Raw genomic sequence first — 24377 nt, forward strand, 5'->3', positions numbered from 1 at the left:
CGTGAGAGAACTTGGGAAGGTTGAACACCAGACGGGCTGCGGCGTTCTGGATGAGTTGTAGGGGTTTAATGGCACAGGCAGGGAGCCCCGCCAGCAGCGAGTTGCAGTAATCCAGACGGGAGATGACAAGTGCCTGGATTAGGACCTGTGTAAGGCAGGGTCGTACTCTGCGAATGTTGTAGAGCATGAACCTACAGGATCGGGTCACCGCCTTGATGTTAGCGGAAAACGACAGGGTGTTGTCCAAGGCTCTTAGCACTCTGGGAGGAGGACACAATGGAGTTAAAAAAATAATAACTACAAATACCTAGGTGTCTGGTTAGACTGTAAACTCTCCTTCCAGACTCACATTAAGCATCTCCAATCCAAAATGAAATCTGGAATCGGCTTCCTAGTTCGCAACAAAGCCTCCTTCACTCATGCTGACAAACATACCCTTGTAAACCTGACTATCCTACCGATCCTTGACTTCGGCGATGTCATTAACAAAATAGCCTCCAACACTCTACTCAGCAAACTGGATGTAGTCTATCACAGTGCCATCCATTTTGTCACCAAAGCTTCATATACTACCCACCACTGCGACCTGTACGCTCTCGTTGGCTGGCTCTCGCTACATATTAGTCGCCAAACCCACTGGCTCCAGGTCATCTATAAGTCTTTGCTAAGTAAAACCCCGCCTTATCTCAGCTCACTGGTCACAATAGCAACACCCACCGTAGCACGCGCTCCAGCAAGTATATTTCAGTGGTCATCCCCAAAGCCAACACTTCCTTTGGCTGCCTTTCCTTTCAGTTCTCTGCTGCCAATGACTGGAACGAATTGCAAAAATCACTGAAGCTGGAGACTTATATCTCCCTCTAACTTTTAGCATCAGCTGTCAGAGCAGCTTACCGATCACTGTACCTGTACACAGCCCATCTGTAAATAGCCCACCTAACTACCTCTTCCCCATATTGTTATTTATCTTTTTGGTCTTTTGCACCCCAGTATCTCTACTTGCACATCATCATCATCTCCACATCTATCACTCCAGTGTTAATGCTAAATTGTAATTATTTCACCTCAATGGCCTATTTATTGCCTTACCTCCCTAATCGTCAACATTTGCACAAACTGTACATAGATTTTTCTATTGCGTTATTGACTTTACGTTTGTTTATGTGTAGCTCTGTGTTGTTGTTTTTGTCGCACTGCTTTGCTTTATCTTGGCCAGGTCGCAGTTGTAAATGAGAACTTGTTCTCAACTGTTTAAATAAAGTTGAAATAAATAAAGAAAAAAAGGGAGGTGACCAAGAACCCGATGGTCACTCTGACAGAGCTCCAGAGTTCCTCTGTGGACATGGGAGAACCTTCCAGAAGGGCACCCATCTCTGCAGCACTCCACCAATATGGTAGAGTGGCCAGACACAAGCTACTCCTCAGTAAAAGGCACATGACAGCCCACTTGGAGTTTGCCAAAAGGCACTGAAAGGACTCTCAGACCATGAGAAAGAAGATTCTCTGGTCTGATGAAATCAAGATTTAACTATTTGGCCTGAATGGCAAGTGTCACGTCTGAAGGAAATCTGGTGGTGGCAGCATCATGCTGTGGGGATTTTTTCAGCGGCATGACTGGGAGACTAGTCAGGATCGAGGGAAAGATGGACGAAGCAAAGGACAGAGAGATCCTTGATGAAAACCTGCTCCAGAGGGCTCAGGACCTCAGACTGGGGCAAAGGTTCACCTTCCAACAGGACAATGACCCTAAGCACATAGTCAAGACAACACAGAAGTGGCTTTGGGACAAGTCTCTGATTGTCCTTGAGTGGCCCAGCCAGAGCCTGGACTTGAAACCGATCTCTGGAGAGACCTGAAAATAGCTGTGCAGCGACACTCCCCATCCAACCTGACAGAGCTTGAGAGGATCTACAGAGAAGACTCGAGGCTGTAATCGCTACGAAAGGTTCTTCAACAATGTTCTGAGTAAAGGGTCTGAATAATTATGTAAATGTACATTTCCGTTTTTTACATTTTTTACAAATCAACGTAACATATTCATGTAAGAAATGGTCTGACATCAAACTCTTGGTTCAGACCTTTAGGAGACATGTTGGATCAATTGTGAGTCCAATACAATTATTTTCTCAGTGACAGATTATCAATATCTCCCCCCTCCTAGGAGCCTTAACATGTTAACACTAAGTTGACTGTGCCTTTAAACAGCTTGGAAAATTCCAGAAAATTATGTCATGGCTTTAGAAGCTTCTGATAGGCTAATTGACATCATTTGAGTCAATTGGCGGTGTCCCTGTGGATGTATTTCAAGGCCTACCTTCAAACTCAGTGCCTCTTTGCTTGTCATCATGGGAAAATCAAAAGAAATCAGCCAAGACCTCAGAAAAAAATGGTAAACCTCCACAAGTCTGGTTCATGCTTGAGAGAAATTTCCAAACGCCTGAAGGTACCACGTTCATCTGTACAAACAATAGTACGCAAGTATAAACACCATGGGACCACGCAGCCGTCTTACCGCTCAGGAAGGAGACGCGTTCTGTCTCCTAGAGATGGACATACTTTGGTGCGAAAAGTGCAAATCAATCCCAGAACAACGGCAAAGGACCTTGTGAAGATGCTGGAGGAAACAGGTACAAAAGTATCTATATCCACAGTAAAACAAGTCCTATATCGACATAACCTGAAAGGCTGCTCAGCAAGGAAGAAGCCACTGCTCCAAAACCCCCATAAAAAAAGCGGGAATATGGTTTCCAACTGCACATGGGGACAAAGATTGTTCCTTTTGGAAAATATCCTCTGGTCTGATGAAACAAAACTAGAACTGTTTGGCCATAATGACAATCGTTATGTTTGGTGGAAAAAGGGGCAGGCTTTCAAGCCGAAGAACACCATCCCAACCGTGAAGGACGGTGGTGGTAGCATCATGTTGTGTGGGTGCTTTGCTGCAGGAGGGACTGGTGCACTTAACAAAATAGGTGACATCATGAGGTAGGAAAATTATGTGGATATATTGAAGCAACATCTCAAGACATCAGTCAGGAAGTTAAACCTTGGTCGCAAATGGGTCTTCCAAATGGACAATGACCTCAAGCATACTTCCGAGGTTGTGGCAAAATGGCTTATGGACAACAACGTCAAGGTATTGGAGTGGCCATCACAAAGCCCTGACCTCAATCCTATAGAAAATGTGTGGGTAGAACTGAAAATGCATGTGCAAGCAAGGAGGCCTACAAACCTGACTCAGTTACACCAGCTCTGTCAGGAGGTATGGGCCAAAATTCACCCAACTTATTGTGGGAAGCTTGTGGAAGGCTACCCGAAACGTTTGACCCAAGTTAAACAATTTAAAGGCAATACTACCAAATACTAATTGTGTGTATGTAAACTTCTGACCCACTGGGAATGTGATGAAAGAAATAAAAGCTGAAATAAATCACTCTTTTTCTATTATTCTGACATTTCACATTCTTACAATAAAGTGGTGATCCTAACTGACCCAAGACAGGGGATTTTTACCAGGATGAAATGTCAGGAATTGTGAAAAACTGAGTTCAAATGTATTTGGCTAAGGTGTATGTAAACTTCCGAATTCAACTGTTAGTCATTTTTCATTTTAATTTGTATTTAATTATAAGTAAGTCACATCTGAATTCTGAGTATGTGCAATTTATAGACTACAACGATTTAATGCAACAAAATGTTTTTTTAAATGTTGAGCTCTTTATGTCCCTACCAGCCTATTTTGTCGCACTCACAAATCTTTCACAATGTACTTTGCAGGCTATAGCCTTGAAATAATTGAGATAATATAGCCTAAATAATACATTTTTTGTTCCTTCTTAAGCTCCCTGCCTGGCTCCTGACCTATTTAGAGTGTTTATATACTGTTTAATATGAAATGTAGCCCATTTGAAATGATGTTCGCTTCTTACATTCACCTTTTCATGTTTATTCAAATACTTTTCGTTCAAACCCATATGGTTTGGTTTCAATACCTAAAAAAAAATTGTAGGTCCAGGTAGTCACAAAAATAGATGGGTGTTAATTAAATTGTGATTTCAATTAATGGAGCAAATTTGGAGCGGGAGTTTTTTTCCCTGTGAGCGTGGAGTGATTTTTAACGGAGCGGTAGGTAAGGACATGGAGCACCGGAGCAGTGCCAGGCTGTGGTCTATTTGGGTTAGTTATAGAAATCTTTGATAATACCTATTGTATATTTTGAGACGCTGTAGCCAGTATACACTTCTTCAAAATAGTCATTCTAAGACAACTAAAGATTTTTTTATTTTATTTGCCGAAGTGATCTTACTTACGCAATTTGACATCTAACTAAGATGTTTGGTGCAGTATTTCTCAATGAAAAAATTTGCACGAAAACGAGTTGTCTCTCGTTGAATGACAACAAAGACTTTACTGAAGAATCCCTACTGTTGACCAATCATCGACGAAGGGTCCTAGACTTCAGCTACCGACTTAGGCTTGCTTTGAGAAAAAAATGTGTGTGCCCGAACAGCCAAAAAACACTTACTGAAGAAGTCCAAAACGAAGAAAAACGTCACAAAATGTTGTCATAATATATACACAAACTCTTCCGAACTGTTTCGGCTGGGAAGCATGCGAGGTGTAATGTGTATATTTTGTGTACGTGTATATTTGTGTATAATGTGTATATTTTGCAAAGTGAGCACTCAGTCTGTTAAACCTGATGAAAATGTGTTTTGGATCGAAACGTTGTCAATAAAGCATTAATTGGGAGCATAAACGGGCCTTCATGTTCTTTACCATGTTCCTTACAGTCCACAGAAATTTGTTTTATTTTATTTGAACCCAAACCTGCTAGGCACACAAACACGTTGTATAATGGCAGGTTATAATGGCAAGAGATTGCATCTAGGATACTTATGCCAGGAACCCTTTTGCGGCCCACTCCCCACAAGATTTTCCAATCGGCCTTTTGGATTTGAACCAGCATCCCTCCCTTCTGTTGCTGGCCAACCACTCTAAACTCTAGGAGATCTTTATAACCATTAAACAACAAACCCTGAGGATCTTCTGCTGCAGACTGTTGAGTCCGGGGGGCAGGGAGCGGTAGGAGGAGTCTAGGCTGCGGTGGGAGGAGTCGAGGTAGCGTTGGGAGTCTGGGATGTCGCTCAGGTCCAGATCCAGGTTGTTCTCCGAGCTGCCGCGATGCATCGACTCCGGAATGTTCCGGGAGTTCCCTTCGCCACTGCTCCGTTCTGCCTGCCAGAGACAACCACAGAACCTTCAGTCAGACAGACACAATGCTATACAATTCATCTTTATTTACCCATTATACAGAGACAATTGAAGTTGTTATTCTTCCTGTCACAGTATCCAGCCCCACCACACAAGCCCCGCCACACAATGGAAGTGTTTGTTAACACCTTAAATAAGGTACATAAGTATACTTTACATAAGGGTTTATAAACTAATCCACAGAGAGCTGCAGAGGGCTGGCTACAATCTCAGACAATATTACAATGTAACATTCAATCCCCTAACTGACATGAGACATATTCCAAATGCCACTGGAAAGCTCAACCTTATCTATATTGACACAAAGGCTATTTCAAATATGTGTTCCAAATACCTATTTTTCTGGTGCTGTATTGTGTGTATGTGTGTGTGTTGCTCGGTCATTATCTTTGACCTAGATGTACACGCTGCATTTCTCATAATCATAACACACAATATGGCCGTCATATTTGTTGGACGCTACAGCGTAAACAAATAAGAATCTGGGTCCCAAAATATAACAGGTGCCAAATAAGGGTTTTTTACACACACACACACACACACACACACACACACACACACACACACACACACACACACACACACACACACACACACACACACACACACACCTTGTTCTTTTATCCCTATGGGGACCTACAATTGATTTCTATTCAAAATCCTATTTGTCATAACCCTATACTTTACTTGAACCCTAACCTATAACCCTAAACCTAACTCCTAAATCTAACCACTAACCCCTTACCCTAACCCTAATTGTAACCCAAACACCTAAGCTTAAAATAGCCGTTGGCATCATGGGTACGTGGGGAATGTCCCCACATGGGATAATTTCCCTTGTTTTACTATCCTTGTGGGGACTTTTGGGGATTATAGGTCCCGCAAAGATGGAAGAACCAATCTTCCATCCTTTGGTATTGACACAGTGTTATTATTTTCCTATGAAATCAGCACATTGTTATCATGCTCATCCTGTAAGACTAGTAATAGTGTTTTTAGTTAAGTAAAATGGTGGTACTAATCAGATATTTACCTACCAGGCTGTTGGGCTATGTTGGGGACTAGAATCTACACCACTAGAAACAAACATTGGGGTTAGGGCTTTTGTTGTTGCCAGTTTCAGTCTCTTGTTCATATGGCTTTCACTAAACTAAAGTATCATGTTCCTTACAGAGTTGAAGTGAACCATCTTGGCAAAACCGTGCGTGAGAATATTAGGTACGTGAGAAGTTCATCATTACGAGAAAAGAGAATAACTCACACTTCCGAAGTCATAGTGTTAACCATTTATTTACTGACTGAATATCAAAGCCATGTGAGATAAAAAGCCTTAAACTATCGATTTATATAATTACTGAAGCATACAAGACAACAAAAAAAAAACATAAAAATACTTCAGAATGCTGTAGCCTAATCCTTGATCAATATAGGTTCCCAACAGCACTTACTTTTAACAATTTTATAACACTGAATACCACCAAGGAAATGCGAGGGCGAAAATCACATAACCCAAACTACTGTAGGAGAATGTTGTAGCCTAACCCTAACCCTTGATCAATGGACTAAAACACAACTTGACATCTAGAGTTAAAGCTATCCCTCTGCCCCATGACTGTCAGCTGAAACAATGAGAGGGTTCAGAAACAGCCTGGTTAAGCTGTTCTGACACACACACACACACACACACACACACACACACACACACACACACACACACACACACACACAAAGAGAGAAACACACACCACACAAACATTCAGATACACACTTCCAGCTCAGCGCTTCCTCTTTTCATTCCCATCACTGTCAGTACCCGTATTTTGGTATTTTGTAAAACTGTGTATCAAGCTCTTGGTATAGCACCAAAGTTGCTGACAACCTTATCTTTGTCTTCATGCAACATTTATACTCCCACAAGGGTTAGATGTGTTTCGCAAGAACACAACAGAAGCCTACTCCTGCTTTGGTTTTGAAACAGCAACATTTTAGTCACTTTGTCTCTCACTGGCACTAACTTACTATCTTACCCTTGGTTACACTCAACTTGTCACACTAGGATTTTTTTTTTTGTGACGAAGTTTTTATAACATTTTTTGTTGACAAGACAACAACGAAAAACACAAACCAACGGACATGACACAAATACACATTTATCCCCCCACCCACAGTACCTGCTTACTTAAGCACATATCTTAAAGTAATGATTTCATACTGCCAAGTGTTGTAGTCCATATGTTAATATTCTCTGATTTTGCAACATGCAATAGAGAGATTGAGAGTTCAAGTCGAGCTACGTCCATAACTAAATACATTTCTGATGTGGCAGAGTGTGTGGAGCTTGCAATCATAAGGCAACCATTCTCTTGGCTGCTGTTGGGCCGGCAAGCCAAATCTTTCTCTGCCTGTATGTTAAGATCAGTGAAGAGTCATCATTAAGCAGAAGCACATTAGGCAGACATGGGATGGGTTTAGACAAAATGCCTGATAGTGATGAAGCCACAGAATGCCTAAAGGAGAAAACTTCTGGGCACTTCCAGACCATATGAATAAATGTGCCAAGAGTACCCTGGGGTCAGAGCATACTGACAGGGGTTGAGTATATGTTCATCTGGAAAGTTTTTGAGAGTCGCATAACTCATGGGCAAAATTATAGTGGGTAATTTGGGTTTCTTGATGAAAATGTGATACTGGACCAGAAGGTACTCCAGTTAATATCTACTGCTGGTGTATCTTCGTTGCATTTTGAACAGATTGGTAATTGGTAATGTTGGTTTGAGTAGGAATATATATATATATATATATACATATATATATATAAATAATTTGGAGACTATGCCCTTACTTACCCTTGCTGCCATTACTTTGTGTATAGTATGAGATCTGAACCCCAGGCTACTCCATAAGCACGTAGAGCCGAACAAAGTGAAAAGAAAAGAAAAATGAGGAACCAGGCAGATCGTATTTATTTTTCAAGTCTTGGAACGCACGTAAGCTACAACTGTCCACAATGTCAGAGACCATCTATGTACAGTAGTGCTTTGCTGGTGAAACTGTCAGTGATTTATTTAGAATTCAAGGCACACTTAACCAGCAAGGCTACCACAGCATTTTGCAGCGACACACCATCCCATCTGGTTTGCACTTAGTGGGACTATCATTTGTTTTTCAACAGGACAATGACCCAACACACCTCCAGGCTGTGTAAGGGCTATTTGACCAAGAAGGAGAGTGATGGAGTGCTGCATCAGCTGACCTGGCCTCTACAATCACAATCACCAATCCGCTTCCCAATTATCATTGTGCCCCTCGCTTTTTTCTGAATGAAGAAAATGAAAATACTTTAAAGTGTTTGTTGTTGACCCTGTGAACATCTTTCAGTAGTATGAGAGCTATATCAACCATTTTTCAGACAGAATAAATATAGACAGCTCGTCCTTTCGTGTGAAGTATTGAGCCTGTGTGCGTTAAAAGCGAGCATATTGAGATTAGTCATTTTTCAGGTTAAATGTTTTTATTGCAGGTGAATGGACATCTATAAGAAATAACCTCCAAATTATTTTACTGACTGTATTTAGACTATAGTAAGGTCCTGACCCATTCCCTAAGACATACAAAGACAGACACATATTCCCAATAACCCTACCCAAGAAAATCCCAAGTGATCGAGCCAGAGACAAAATGAATCTACAACCCGGCCCACTAGGAGTGCGGACGCAAGCTCATCCCCCACCGATCCTGAAAAAAAGACAACCAAGCTTAAAATAAAAGTGAATCAATTTGAATATTGATAATAGTCCCACCCCAAAAGTATAATAATAACAGTAATAATAGGCCTGATAATAGAAAAATACGTAGAAAAGAGAAACAAAAAAAGGAAAAGAAAGAACTTAGCTTGTACTGTAAATTAATAACCAAAACAAATAGATCAAGTTATTCAAGACTTTAATTGGTAAATTAAGGCAAACTATACCTGTTTAACCTCTAATGCAAGGGGGCAGTATTTTCACGTCCGGATGAAAAGCATGCCCAAAGTAAACTGCCTGTTCCTCAAACCCAGAAGCTAGAACATGCATATAATTAGTAGATTTGGATAGAAAACACTCTCAAGTTTCCAAAACTGTTTTAATGTGTCTGTGAGTATAACAGAACTCATATGGCAGGCAAAAACCTGAGAAAAATCCAACCAGGAAGTGGGAAATCTGAGGTTTGTAGTTTTTCAAGTGATTGCCTATCCAATATCCAGTGTAAACAGGGTCAGATTGCACTTCCTAAGGCTTCCACTAGATGTCAACAGTCTTTAGAAAGTTGTTTCAGGCTTCTATTGTGAAAGGGGAGCAAATAAGAGCTGTTTCAACAATTTTCCAGGCTGAAAGCCTTTAGTTTAGTCTCGCGTACGGCCGTGAGCACGAGCTCCGTTCCCTTTCCTTTCTAATGACAAAGGAATTGTCCGGTTGGAATATTATTGAAGATTTATGATAAAAACATCCTAAAGATTGATTATATACATCGTTTGACATGTTTCTACGAACTGTAATGGAACTTTTTAGACTTTTTGTCTGGACTTAATGCCCGCGGTTTGTGCATTTGGATTTGTGAACTAAAAGCGCAAACAAAAAGGAGGTATTTTGGACATAAATTATGGACTTTATCGAACAAAACAAACATTTATTGTGGAACTGGGATTCCTGGGAGTGCATTCCGATGAAGATCAAAGGTAAGTGAATATTTATAACGCTATTTCTGACTTTTGTTGACTCCACAACATGGCGGGTATCTGTATGGCTTGTTTTGGTGGCTGAGCGTCTGAACTCAGATTATCGCATGGTGTGCTTTCGGCATAAAGCTTTTTTGAAATCTGACACAGCGGTTGCATTAAGGAGAAGTTCTACTCTAATCCTATGTATAACACTGGTATCTTATATCAAAGTTTATGATGAGTATTTCTGTAAATTGATGTGGCTCTCTGCAAATTCCCCAGTTGTTTTGGAGGCAAAACATTACTGAACATAACGCACCAATGTAAACTGAGATTTTTTTATATAAATATGAACTTTATCGAACAAAACATGTGTAACATGAAGTCCTATGAGTGCCATCTGATGAAGATCATCAAAGGTTAGTGATTAATTTTATCTCTATTTCTGCTTTTTGTGACTCCTCTCTTTGGCTGGAAAATGGCTGTGTTTTTTTGTGACTAGGCGCTGACCTAACATAATCGCAAGGTATGCTTTCGCCGTAAAGCCTTTTTGAAATCGGACACTGTGGTTGGATTAACAAGAAGTTTATCTTTAAAATGGTGTATAATACTTGTATGTTTGAGGAATTTTAATTATGAGATTTCTGTTGTTTGAATTTGGCGCCCTGCAATTTCACTGGCTGTTGTGAAATCGATCCCGTTAACGGGATTTGAGCCAAAATAAGTTAAGTAGGCCTACTCTAAGGAAAATGATGGTGGCTTAGTCTGTGTTAGTGTAGGCCAGGGTTTCCCAAACACATTTTGGTTTTTGCCCTAGCACTACACAGCTGATTCAAATAATCTTTGATCATTTGAATCAGCTGTGTAGTGTTAGGGGAAAAAACCAAAACGTGCACCTCTTAGGGTCCCGAGGACCGAGTTTGGGAAACGCTGGTGTAGGCGAGGCCTACACTAAACAACACTAATGAGATTTTTCAAAATAGAAACTAACGCAAATTAGTCCTAAATTAGAGAGTAAAACAACACCATTTAAAAAAAAAAAAACAATGCTATTGGTTACGGATTTAACCAATAGGAGGGCCTGGTGTGTAATCACAGGCCTATTTAATAAGCAAACATCGGAGCCATGAAAACAATGACATGCTATTCGGTATAGCTTGCGAACAATATTAGAATAAGTAAGCTGATTGGAGGAAAACACTTTCTACTGCAATAGTCAGAATTAATAGTACAGTTTTATTAGCCCCTTTCAGGTCTTATCCCTGTTGTAGTTGTCCATTTTGGGATATGGCTTTCCATGCTTGGTTGCAGGTGATTAAAGTAGAGTCCCAGGATGCAATGAAGCATTCAGCCTTGGTAATGTCCTGGAAGGTTAGCTGCTCTGTTGCCCGAGTCAACATGATGGTTGCTGGGTAGAGGAGGAAGGCTTGGTAGCCGGCCTCCCGTGCCTTATTCATCAGCGGGTAGCAGGGCTGGTGTCTGCTCCTGGTGTGCACACTGAAGCCAGGGGCAAAGCGCACGGCTTGGCCGCAATCTCCAGTGAAGAATCCCTGGAAGCCTTGACCATGCGGTCGGCATCAGTATACCGGAGAAGCTTCATTATCATTATCCTCTTCTTGTTAGGCCGAGGTATGCCTATGTGGTGACAGCACATACTGTAAGTTCTATGGGAGAACCAGAGAGCAGTGGGAACAATTTGGGGATATACTCTGTTAAGTAGGAAATAGCATTGTTCTTTTCAATTCCTTCTTCTAGATTGATTAAAAGAAGGTTCTCTCCTTGCTCAATCTTCCATCTCGAAAAGATTGGATTCTAGAAGTTCGAGCTTGGGTTCAAGTGATTCTCTGTGTTTGGTAATAGTGGCCTCAGATTTTCCCACGAGCTTGGACAAAGAAACACAGTCATCGCACAGCTCTTTGATGTCTTTCTTGTATTCATTTTGGCCAGATTTCAGCTAGTCCAGGCGGGCATCGAGGCTCGTGCGAAGTGTTTCTCCAATACAGCTTAGAAAGAATAGGATAAAGTCTCTTTCTCGCACGATTCCATGCTGCGGACCTTATCGAGCGTTTCTGTGGCACGTGCGTAATGGGGAAGGTTGCGTTTTTGTTGGCTATAACTGAAAGTTAATGAAATAGTGCAAATAGCTTGGTGGTAGTTCAAACTATCATGAATTTGGGAGACAAAGGGGTATAGTACCCTACGAGGAACTGCTAGGATGCCATCTTTCTCAGATCGCGTCACCTGATGGCTCTTCTTCCTGACGCCACACACTAGGTTTCGGTGTGATACAGCGAGAAAGCATGTGATGTTATGAACATCATGAAGACTATAACGTAGGTCTGCACAGATCTTGGTAGGATGTGGGTTGAACCATTATGGTTTTACAGATACACTGTGAGAACTACTACCTGCAGCCTTTAGTTCTTACGTATGTATCTACTCAGGCTTTATCTGCCATTCTATCATAGCATGTGGCTCCTGTATATGTATAAATACTGTAGAACAAGAGTCCGAACAGAACACTCTCTTCACAACCACATCTCTGCCTCCCTCTCTTTCTCCAGCCTCTCTCCCTCTCGCTGCGTGTCAAGCTTCCCTAAACAGAGGCCTCATTCTTTGCAGAGAACAACTCATTGTCCAGCCTCCAGCCTCTGCCCAGGACTGTGGTCCAATGGCCCAGCTAATGCATATGGATCCTCTGTCCTGACTCAATCAGTGTTTTCTGACATATGGGCCCTGGGTGGGACAAGTTTAATCTTATTTTAATATCTAAGATGGTGCCCCAATACAACGCTGTATTTTAATCCTTCGGAAACTCAAAATGGTACACTCTGTCAGACTCCGAGAGAGAAGCTGGTTACATGTCCTCTTTGATGAGGAAGTGCAGAGAAGTGTGTGCATGTGAGTCTGGTCCGATTACCAGTGGTGTTTTTGAGTTCAGAGACAGACACAAAGACCTGTCTGTTTCTGCCCCAGAGTTACCCAGAATGCACGGCATGTTAGTCTGGCTCTGGAACCATTGGAAAACGCTTGAGGCAACAGCTCTTTGATTCTATGACTTCGGTTTGAGGACAACCTGTTTAGGCTATTTCTGGTTTAGATTGAAGCGTGAAGCTGCCATTGTGGTTATAGTACTGAACGGTGCCATGATGTGGAACGTAGAAATATAAATAAATTAAGGGAGAGTTTTGCTGCTCAGATGACTTCTATATTGATGACTCTTGGCTTGCAGCTGGGGCAAAACCTGACATGAGTTGGTGATCTTGGAAAGAATAGTACTCATCAGAAAAACAAAACTACATTCACATTTACTGCACACCTGCTTGCTCCTTGTCGTGCTATAACTTACACTGCCGTTTGTCTCGCGTTTCTACACAACTGACTCTCAAACTGCTTCTCAATCTGTACTTCTCTTCAGATGAGAGACTCTTAGAAATGAATTAAAGCTAATAAGAAAGTGTACTGACTGTACTCCCAATCTGCCTTGGAGCTACTCTCATTTTCACTTAAGCTTTTTCCTAAAGCTGCACAGAGGTATACTATTGGAGAAGAGGGAAGTTGGGGAGGCGAGTGGAGGTCCCTGGGTGAGGACTTATAGAAAGGAAACAGAGAAGAGAGAGGATTCTACTAATGTAGGAGACAGCAATAGGCGAGCGATATTGGGGCCTCACTGGGTCCAGAGTCTTGTGGGCCATTTCCACTCGAGGGATTTAAACCTGTGCTTTGTCTAAAAATACTCAGACGTTTGTGTTTCCATCATGGCTGAAACAGGGGGGGGAAATTGCCTGGGGCCGGCCATGTATGGCCCTGCTCTAACCAATAGGGTTATCACAATACCAGTATCGCGATACTTGGATATATTGTGGCAAGGAAACAAAACATGAAGCAGACTTATTTACCTGAGAAAAATCATTATAATGTTGCAAACACACAGCCTCCTGTCACGTGTCACATTTGTTTTTTTCCAAGCTATATCACACAATAGTTTACATACAGCAGGTTTTTAAAGGACCATAGAGGTAACTCTGCTTCGTGTTTTCTTCTTTGCCATGGAAAAGCGAGTATCATGGTATCGTGATACTGGTATCGTTACCAAGATGGAGGACTTTCAGGGGAGGGAGCCTGCCTCAGCTGTAAAGGAGTATCTGCCTGCTCTTCTGTCCACTAGCTAGCAGTCTCTTCTCTAGCACAAGAGGCCCTGCTCCACACAGTGTTTACCAGTCAATTATAGTGATTCACATTGAATCACACACAGTTCAACGGAGGTGAGGTTTCTTAGTTTCAGGCAAGGTTACATCAACCTGCCTGAACAGAACACACACACGCACAAACACACACAGATACACACTCACTACAATCTTCAGTTCAGTGTGTCAGTCAGTACTACTACTGACTGACACACTGAATGATGTCACATCCTGATCTGTTTCACCTGTCCTTGTGCTTGTCTCCACCCCCCTCCAGGTGTCACCCATCTTCCCCATTAACCCCTGGGTACTTATACCTGTGTTCTCTGTTTGTCTGTTGCCAGTTTGTCTTGTTTGTCAAGTCAATCAACGTTTTCTCAGCTCCTGCTTTTCCCCAGTCTTTCTGTTTCTTGCCCTCCTGGTTTTTGACCCTTGCCTGTCCTGACTCTGAGCCTGCCTGCCCCTGACCCTGTGCCTGCCTGCCGTCCTGTACCGTTGCCCACTACTCTGAATTATCGACCCCTGCCTGCTTTGACCTGTCGTCCGCCTGCCCCTGTTGCTGTAATAAACATTGTTACTTCAACACAGTCTGCATTTGGGTCTTACCTGAAACCTGATAGACAAGCCTATGTGCAGACAGGGTGCACTGAGGCCAGACAGGGTGCACTGAGGTCAGGAGAATGTGAGCATGAGTGATGATTGTAATCCGGTGATTGTAATCAAGGCTGCGTCAATCAGACCAAACCCAGCACAACACAACCTTCCTAGCACTAGTCTTGACTGACACACTGAACTGAAGATTGTAGCGAGTGTGTCTGTGTGTGTTTTTGTGTCATTTTAACTCGAATAGAAAAACAACCAAACTGGATGTTTTAAGTCCACAACAATGCTTGAACCACATCAGGGACCACTTTTGAGGTCTGGGAAAAACAAGTCCATTGACAGACAACTTCTTCGTCTATGGTCAGGGCCAGTATAGCACTAGAAGATATTGCTGTAATATTTTGTGCTACAATGAATCCCTTCTTGGATCAATGATCTGAGTTACAATCCAATTTCATGCAATAACAAACCTTTCGCTCATATGCACACAACAATGGAGCATTGAGAGGGGCCAGTTATACTGCTGTCATAATTGGCTATTGACTTCGTTTTGATGCTATTAAGAAAAACGTGCAGTTCACAATTCATATGCTTTCCGAACCCTACACCTTCCAAAACGTGTTTAAGGGCTAAGCTATTGAGTTGAGCAGCATAAAAATGATTGATTCTATCAATTGAAGCAAAAAAAACAGTCAATTTGGCAGAGGGCGTAATAAATATTGAGTTATGGAACAAATATTGAGTAATGCAAAAAAATGGTGTGAATAAGCCATATACTAGGGGTGTGGTAACATATTGAGCTGTGTGATAAATATTGAGTAGTGTGCGGTTCGATGCTGACTGTGATGAGTAGTCTAGACGGGGAAGAATTAGGGAAACTGCACAGTGAATCCATTGCTCCACACACACACACACACACACACACACACACACACACACACACACACACACACACACACACACACACACACACACACACACACACACACACACACACACACACACACACACACACACGGGGGAGAGAGAGGAAGGATCCGGTGGTGCTTTATTGGTATTCCTTCCAGGCATCTGGCCAGTGCTGATCCTCATGGAGACAGACACACCATACTCCCCCTGCCGCTAGAGCCATCCTGCTAGTCTCAGTGGAAGACGAGAGAAGGAGAGAAGCGAGAAACAGACACACACACTCCCCCCACCAGAGACAGAGCCATCCTGCTAGTCTCAGTGGAAGACGAGAGAAGGAGAGAAGCGAGAAACAGACACACACACTCCCCCCACCAGAGACAGAGCCATCCCGCTAGGGAGAGCGAGAGAAAGACAGAACAAGAGAGAGGAGACAGAAAGATGTGCCAGCCTCCTCAGCACAGGGTGCAGCAAGCAAGCGGCGGAACGAGAGAGGGGCAATTTCATGGTTTCAACGGAATGATGCCGAGAGATTTTTTCACTTTAAAATATATGACAGACAAAAAAACATTGATTGCAAAGTTAAACAAACCATACTTAAACAACCAACTCTATGCACAAGGACTACTTTCAAAAATGTCCACAGAAATTTTTACAAAAACATATACTTGAAGAACAGTTACATTTTGTAATAGAATGAAATTAAAATCTCCCACAGTTTTTTTTATGTGAACAAGATTTTCAAAAACTCGTTCACAAAAACATTTCTAAATGTAGACCCTTCATACCCCGTCACCTCTCTTTCCCACTCTTCCTCATCTGCATCCCACAGCTGTCCTTTCCAGTGTCATACTCATTATAAAACACCTTGTATAGTGTAGAGGTCAAACGTGAATGACTAACACCACAAAATAAAAAAAGCGCAAAACTGCACTTTTGTAGTTATTTAACATTGTGCAACACACATTTGACTTAGACTAACTAAGGGATGCAAAAAAAGAGGGAGACATCAGTTGAAAATGTAGAAGTTTCCTAACACCTAATGACAGACTAATTCTGAATAACTTAAGCCCTTTTCCCAGAGTGGAATTTTATTTGGGCTAGTTAAATACGCCGCTGCTATCTCTAATAGACTCAATTAAAGTAAAACACTTTTTAAAAGGGGTGAGTGCCACTTCAAAGTTTAAATGCTCTAATCTAAATGTTTATCATGCTCTGTTTCCAAACTGTCTATGTCAAATTCGAATATGAGTGAAATACTAATTCCACGTCTTTAAACAAAAGTTGGAAAAAGGGGGATGAATGCTGCATTGAGACAGCAGAAAATGAAGAGTCAGAATATAGGCTAGGCCTGGACTAGTCTTGCGTTGCCATACGTCCACAATAATTTCGTTGTCACACCTCCCTTGGAAGTCTGGAGAATTTTGTAGTACAAAAATGGATTGTGTGTTACATTTCAAGAACCATCTAGCTCATCTCGAAATAACAGAGAAATGCTGTGAAAACCAGTATGCTGCAAACATTGTAAAATGTGTTGTCACCCGTGCTTGTTTTGTTGATATTTTTAGTCAAGCACTGTTGTTCCTACGGCACTAAACAGGTGAGCACCATTGGAGCTCTGCCCAAGCAAGGCATTTGATTGGTTTGACGTGTGGAGAGGCGTCACCGACTTACACCGGGCTCCGACTAGAGGTCTTCATGGGTCCAAAAAGTTGAATCCGTTCAGAAATGGATCTGTGGCTTCCCCACCTGACCCGCTATGCATAAATAAATTCAAACTTAAACGGAGACCCGTTCCGAATTGACCCGAGGACAGTCAGACCTGTTCCGAAAAGGACTGTGGAAAACAAACCCTTGTTGGTTCGGATCCGAGAAACCGTTCAGATCTAAATGAAAGAAACCTCTAACTGGGCGCTGCCAGCGCCATCAATAAACAAGCGATATTGGCCAAATGATCCACAGTTACGTGTCCTTAAAAACTGCCTATAACTAATTACAACAAAAATGATTTGTTGTGTAGCATGTTCAAAATTTTTGTCTATTGTTTTATTGGTTTTTACTTAAAACAATATTTGTCATGGATTTGAGCAATAAATGCATCAGGGCATGCATATAGGCCTAAACAAAACACATTTTGTATAGGCCATTTAATTAACCTGTTGTGGATAGGGGGCAGTATTTTCACGTCCGGATAAAAAACGTACCCGATTTAATCTGGTTACTACTCTTGCCCAGAAACTAGAATATGCATATAATTAGTAGATTTGGATACAAAACACTCTCGAGTTTCTAAAACTGTTTGAATGGTGTCTGTGAGTATAACAAAACTCATATGGCAGGCAAAAACCTGAGAAGATTCCAAGCAGGGAGTGGCCTGTCTGACAATTTGTAGTCCTTCTGTTGCATCTCTATCGAAATTACAGTATCTGAGCTGTTACGTGACACTTTCTAAGGCTTCCATTGGCTTTCTAAAGCCTTCAGATACCGGATTGACGCGTCTCCTTTCTCTGGGCAGCAGCACAGTTTGTCAGTGGACTGCCTGGTGACAGAGAGACTGGAGATGCGCGTTCACGAGACCTCGCCATTTTTTATTTTCCTCTTTGAATGAATACAACATTGTCCGGTTGGAATATTATCGCTATTTTACGAGAAAAATAGCACAAAAATTGATTTTAAACAGCGTTTGACATGCTTCTAAGTACGGTAATGGAACATTTTGAGAGAAAAAAAACGCACGAACAAAACGGGGATATTTGGACATAACTATGGATTATTTGGAACCAAAAACAACATTTGTAGAAGTCCTGGGAGTGCATTCTGACGAAGAACAGCAAAGGTAATACAATTTTTCTAATAGTAATTCTGAGTTTAGTGAGCCCCGAAGTTGGCGGGTGTCTGAATAGCTAGCCTGTGATGGCTGAGCTATGTACTCAGAATATTGCAAAATGTGCTTTCGCCGAAAAGCTATTTTAAAATCTGACACCGCGATTGCATAAAGGAGTTCTGTATCTATAATTCTTAAAATAATTGTTATGTATTTTGTCAACGTTTATGATGAGTAATTTAGTAAATTCACCGGAAGTTATGGGTGGGAATGCTAGTTCTGAACATCACATGCTAATGTAAAAAGCTGCTTTTTGATATAAATATGAACTTGATTGAACAAAACATGCATGTATTGTATAACATAATGTCCTAGGAGTGTCATCTGATGAAGATCATCAAAGGTTAGTGCTGCATTTAGCTGTGGTTTGGGTTTTTGTGACATATATGCTTGCTTTGAAAATGGCTGTGTGATTATTTTTGGCTGGGTACTCTCCTGACATGATCTAATGTTTTGCTTTCGCTGTAAAGCCTTTTTGAAATCGGACAATGTGGTTGGATTAACGAGAGTCTTATCTTTCAAATGGTGTAAAATAGTCATATGTTTGAGAAATTGAAGTTATAGCATTTTTAAGGTTTTTGTATTTCGCGCCATGCTCTACCATTGGATATTGGTGAGGCGTTCCGTCCTCAACAGGTTTTAAGAAAGAGGCCTGACCTGTTTCTATAGAAGATGTAGCCACTATATTACATCTAAAATATATTTATTCAACCCATCTTGTGTATTTCTTCTTTCCAAGTGCATCTCTGCAACAAACTCCAACACAGTTTTTTCATTGTTTATGTCACTGCACTTCACTGAAATTATAGTTATATTTGATGTAAATTATCTACTTTCTCAAAACATAAGTTTAATTTGTAAAACAAATTATGAGACATTATTTGGTTACAACACCGAAAAAGATTTTGGTGAAGAACCATTTTTAAGAGTCCACAGGAGGACACACTGGTCTATGCAATGAAAAGTTGACGGGTAAGTCAATTTTTTTCAACAGGAAGGTTAATCAACTATCTAGTAAACACTTCAGAGATGAGGCTGGTGCCTCTTTTATGAAGAAAATGAAATGGATATACTGTGCATTCCGAATGTATTCAGACACCTTCCCTTTTTCCACATTTTGTTACGTTATAGCCTTATTGTAAAATGAATTCAATAAAAAAAAATCCTCATCAATCTACACACAATACCCAATAATGACAAAGCGAAAACAGGTTAATACATTTTTGCAAATGTATTAAAAAATCTAAAACAGAAATACATTCAAGTATTAAGGCCCTTTGCTATAAGACTCGAAATTGAGCTCAGGTGCATCCTGTTTCCATTGATCATCCTTGAGATGTTTCTACAACTTGATTGGAGTACACCTGAGGTGGACATGATTGATTGGACATGATTTGGAAAGGCACACACCTGAAGGTCCCACAGTTGACAGTGCCTTTCAGAGCAAAAAGCAAGCCGTGAGGTCGAAGGAATTGTCCATAGAGCTCTGAGACAGGATTGTGTCGAGGCACAGATCTGGGGAAGGGTACCAAAAATGTCTGCAGCATTGAAGGTCTCCAATAACACAGTGGCCTCCATCATTCTTAAATGGAAGAAGTTTGTAACCACCAACACTCTTCCTAGAGCTGGCCACCCGGCCAAACTGAGCAATCGGGGGAGAAGTTCATTGGTCAGGAAGGTGACCAAGAACCCGATGGTCACTCTGACAGAGCTCCAGAGTTTCTCTGTGGACATGGGAGAAGGACAACCATCTCTGCAGCACTCCACCAATCAGGCCTTTATGGTAGAGTGGCCAGAAGGAAGCCACGCCTCAGTAAAAGGCATATGACAGCCCACTTGGAGTTTGCCAAAAGGCACCTAAAGGACTCTGACCATGAGAAAGAAGATTCTCTAGTTTGATGAAACCAAGACTGAACTCTTTGGCCTGATTTCCAAACGTCACATCCGAAGGAAACCTGGCACCATCCCTACGGTGAAGCATCATGCTGTTGAGATGTTTTTCAGCGGCAGGGACTGGGAGACTAGTCAGGATAGAGGGAAAGATGAACGGAGCAAAGTACAGTGAGATCCTTGATGAAAACCTGCTCCAGAGTGCTGAGGACCTCAGACTGGGGCGAAGGTTCACCTTCCATCAGGACAACGACCCTAAGCACACAGCTAAGACAGCGCAGGAGTGGCTTCGGGGCAAGTCTCTCAATGTCTTTGAGTTGAACCCAATCGAACATCTCTGGAGAGACCTGATAATAGCGGTGCAGCAACGCTCCCCATCAGACCTGACAGAGCTTGAGAGGATCTGCAAAGAAGAATGAGAGAAATTCCCCAAATACAGGTGTGCCACGGTTGTAGCGTCATACCCAAGAAGACTTGAGGTTGTAATCTCTGACAAAGGTGCTTCAACAAAGTACTGAGTAAAGGGTCTCAATACTTATGGAAATGTTTTATTTCATTTTTTTTTGCAAATATTTCTAAAAACCTGTTTTTGGTGTTGTCATTATGGGGTATTGTGTGTACCCCAGGACCTGCTCTGTTGAAACCGCGAAGACCTCTAGTTCCGACCCCTCTTTAGCTGTGTTGCACCACAGCAGTGCTCATAACGAGTGATTACGCACACCTGGGAAGGAGGACTGTGGGGCTACCGAAATGTTTGATGATCGGCAGGGCGAGTCAATGCCATTTTGATTTGATTTTATTCCCATTGCCCTTTCCCCAAAGTTTTAGAATCCTGGATTTAGTTGAACTGCAACCACTGAATCAATACCTCCTGATTATACACCACAAATTTGTGCCACAACCAAAGAGGAAGGGAATGAAAGGATTCCTCAAAGAAAACGACAAAAGGAATAATGAGGATTATATTGGAAATGTGGAGTTAACCAGGAGAAACCATAGCCGAGCAACTTGCACAATTGAAATGGATTTGAGGAATGACAAGGACGGCTACGACAAGTCTGTTAATCAGAATTAAATCAGGTACTGGGAGAAGACATTGAATGACTATGACCGGGACATTGAAAATGTTACACCCATGGACAGATTGAATTAAGGGGTGAACAGTGCAATGGGTTACATGGACAAAATAATCGTAAGGAAAACATGTATCAAACAGTTTGAGGAATGCAAATGAGGACAATGCAAGTGCTACTTCCCATCGTTTGGACAATGTGCGAAATCACACAGTGAAACTACCCAAACTGGTCATTGAAACGTTATTGGAAGACATTACCCAATGAAAAAGGCTTTGGAGTCAATATGACACGGAAATTGAAAAGAACCCAAATCTCAGTAAGTCAGACAAGTTTACCCATCTCACTGCATCACAGTGCTAGAGCCATTTCTACAGATCCGGGTTCCTTCCCGGGCTGTGCCGCAACCGGCCGTGGCCGGGAGTCCCATAGGATGGCGCACAATTGACCCAGCGTTGTCCAGGTTAGTGGAGGATTTGGCTGGGGGGGAGGGCTTTACTTGGCTCATCGCGCCCTAGCGACTCCTTGTGGCGGGCCGGGTGCCTGAAGGCTGACCCCGGTCGCCAGTTGAACAGTTTTCCTCCGACACATTGGTGCAGCTGGCTTCCGGGTTAAGCTGGCGGGTGTTAAGGAGCGTGGTAAGGTGGGTCATATTTCAGAGGACGCATGACTCCACATTTGCCTCTCCCAAGCCCATTGGGGAGTTGCAGAGATGAGACAAGATCGAAAATTGGGGGAAAATAATAATACATTTTTAATGCTAATGAATCGATTTGGACGTAAAAATCTAGTCATTAATGAACAAGCTCTTGAACTTGACTTCAGCTAAGAAAGCAACAGACATTGAAATCCAAACATGTAATGGGGGTTGTTGAGGTAACTTACTATTTCCAATACTAATACAAATTCTCCCTGAAGAGATCACTTGTTCACAAGATGATGACAATGTTCTCAGTAGAGGTCGACCAACTTTCGGCATGGCCGATTAATTATGGCTGATTTCAAGTTTTCATAACAATCGGTAATCGGCATTTTTGGACGCCGATTATAGCCGATTGCATTGCATTCCACGAGGAAACTACGTGGCAGGCTGACCACCTGTTACGCGAGTGCAGCAAGGAGCCAAAATAAGTTGCTAGCTAGCATTAAACTTATCTTATAAAAAACAATCAATCTTCACATATTCACTACTTAACTACACATAGTTGATGATATTACTAGGTTAACTAGCTTGTCCTGCGTTGCATATAATCAATGCGGTGCCTGTTAATTTATCATCGAATCACAGCCCACTTCGCCAAACGGGGGATGATTTAACAGAAGAGCATTCATGAAAAAAGCTATCGTTGCACGACTGTACCTAACCATAAACATCAATGCCTTTCTTAAAATCAATACACAGTAGTATCTATTTTTTAAACCTGCATATTTAGTTAGCAGGCAATATTAACTAGGTGAAATTGTGTCACTTCTCTTGCGTTCATTGCATGCAGAGTCAGAGTATATGCAACAGTTTGGGCCGCCTGGCTCGATGCGAACTAATTTGCCAGAATCTTACATAATTATGACATAACATTGAAGGTTGTGCAATGTAACAGCAATATTTAGACTCAGGGTTGCCACCCATTCGATAAAATACGGAACGGTTCCGTATTTCACTGAAAGAATAAACGTTTTGTTTTCGAAATTATATTTTCCGGATTTTACCCTATTAATGACCAAAGGCTCGTATTTCTGTGTTTATTATATTATAATTAAGTCTATGATTTGATAGAGCAGTCTGACTGAGCGGTGGTAGGCAGCAGCAGGCTCATAAGCATCCATTCAAACTTTACTGCGTTTGCCAGCAGCTCTTAGCAAATGGTTGACTCACAGTGCTGTTTATGACTTCAAGCCTATCAACTCCTGAGATTAGGCTGGCAATACTAAAGTGCCTATTAGAACATCCAATAGTCAAAGGTATATGAAATACAAATGGTATAGAGAGAAATAGTCAACGAGTCATAATTCCTATAACTACAACCTAAACTTCTTAACTGGGAATATTGAAGAACTGGGAATATTGAACCACCAGCTTTCATATGTTCTCATGTTCTGAGCAAGGAACTGAAACGTTAGCTTTTTTACATGGCACATATTGCACTTTTACTTTTTTGGAGACAACACTGTTTTTGCATTATTTAAACCAAATTGAGTATGTTTCAGTATTTATTTGAGACCAAATAGATTTTATTTATGTATTATATTAAGTTAAAATAAAAGTGTTCGTTGTTCATTCAGTATTGTTGTAATTGTCATTATTACAAATATATACAGTGGGGAGAACAAGTATTTGATACACTGCCGATTTTGCAGATTTTCCTACTTACAAAGCATGTAGAGGTCTGTAATTTTTATCATAGGTACACTTCAACTGTGAGAGACGGAATCTAAAACAAAAATCCAGAAAATCACATTGTATGATTTTTAAGTAAATAATTTGCATTTTATTGCATGACATAAGTATTTGATCACCTACCAACCAGTAAGAATTCCGGCTCTCACAGACCTGTTCGTTTTTCTTTAAGCAGCCCTCCTGTTCTCCACTCATTACTGTATATTTATATGAAAATCAGCAGATTAATCGGTATCAGCTGTTTTTGGTCCTCCAATAATCGGTATCGGCGTTGAAAAATCATAGTCGGTCGACCTCTAGTTCTCAGTGTTAAAGATCTCATGAAGGAGGTCGAAAGCCGAGAGGGGACGGCTAATCTGACACCGACACAAAAAGCAGGAGAACGTTCCACAAGAGAGAGAAGGAACGGGAGACAGGACATGGGAGAGGAGAACATTCGAGAGAAGAAATCCCAACACATCCTTGACAG

At 41.5% G+C, this 24377-nt stretch overlaps 1 protein-coding gene across 3 annotated transcripts in view; it reads right to left on the bottom strand.

The window, feature by feature from the left end:
• Positions 1-24377, bottom strand: part of LOC106573052 (transmembrane and coiled-coil domain protein 3) — a 50286-nt gene that overhangs the window by 16700 nt on the left and 9209 nt on the right. For all 3 annotated transcript variants that reach the window (XR_001321250.2, XM_045696855.1, XM_014147690.2), the window contains one exon: positions 5038-5238. Coding sequence is in view for 2 of the 3 variants with exons in the window: in XM_014147690.2 (XP_014003165.2) it covers positions 5038-5238 (201 nt within the window). In the remaining variant the exon portion in view is untranslated. The remainder of the gene's footprint in view (positions 1-5037; positions 5239-24377) is intronic.

This window comes from Salmo salar, chromosome ssa16, assembly GCF_905237065.1.
Source record: "Salmo salar chromosome ssa16, Ssal_v3.1, whole genome shotgun sequence".
Classification (NCBI taxonomy): domain Eukaryota; kingdom Metazoa; phylum Chordata; class Actinopteri; order Salmoniformes; family Salmonidae; genus Salmo; species Salmo salar.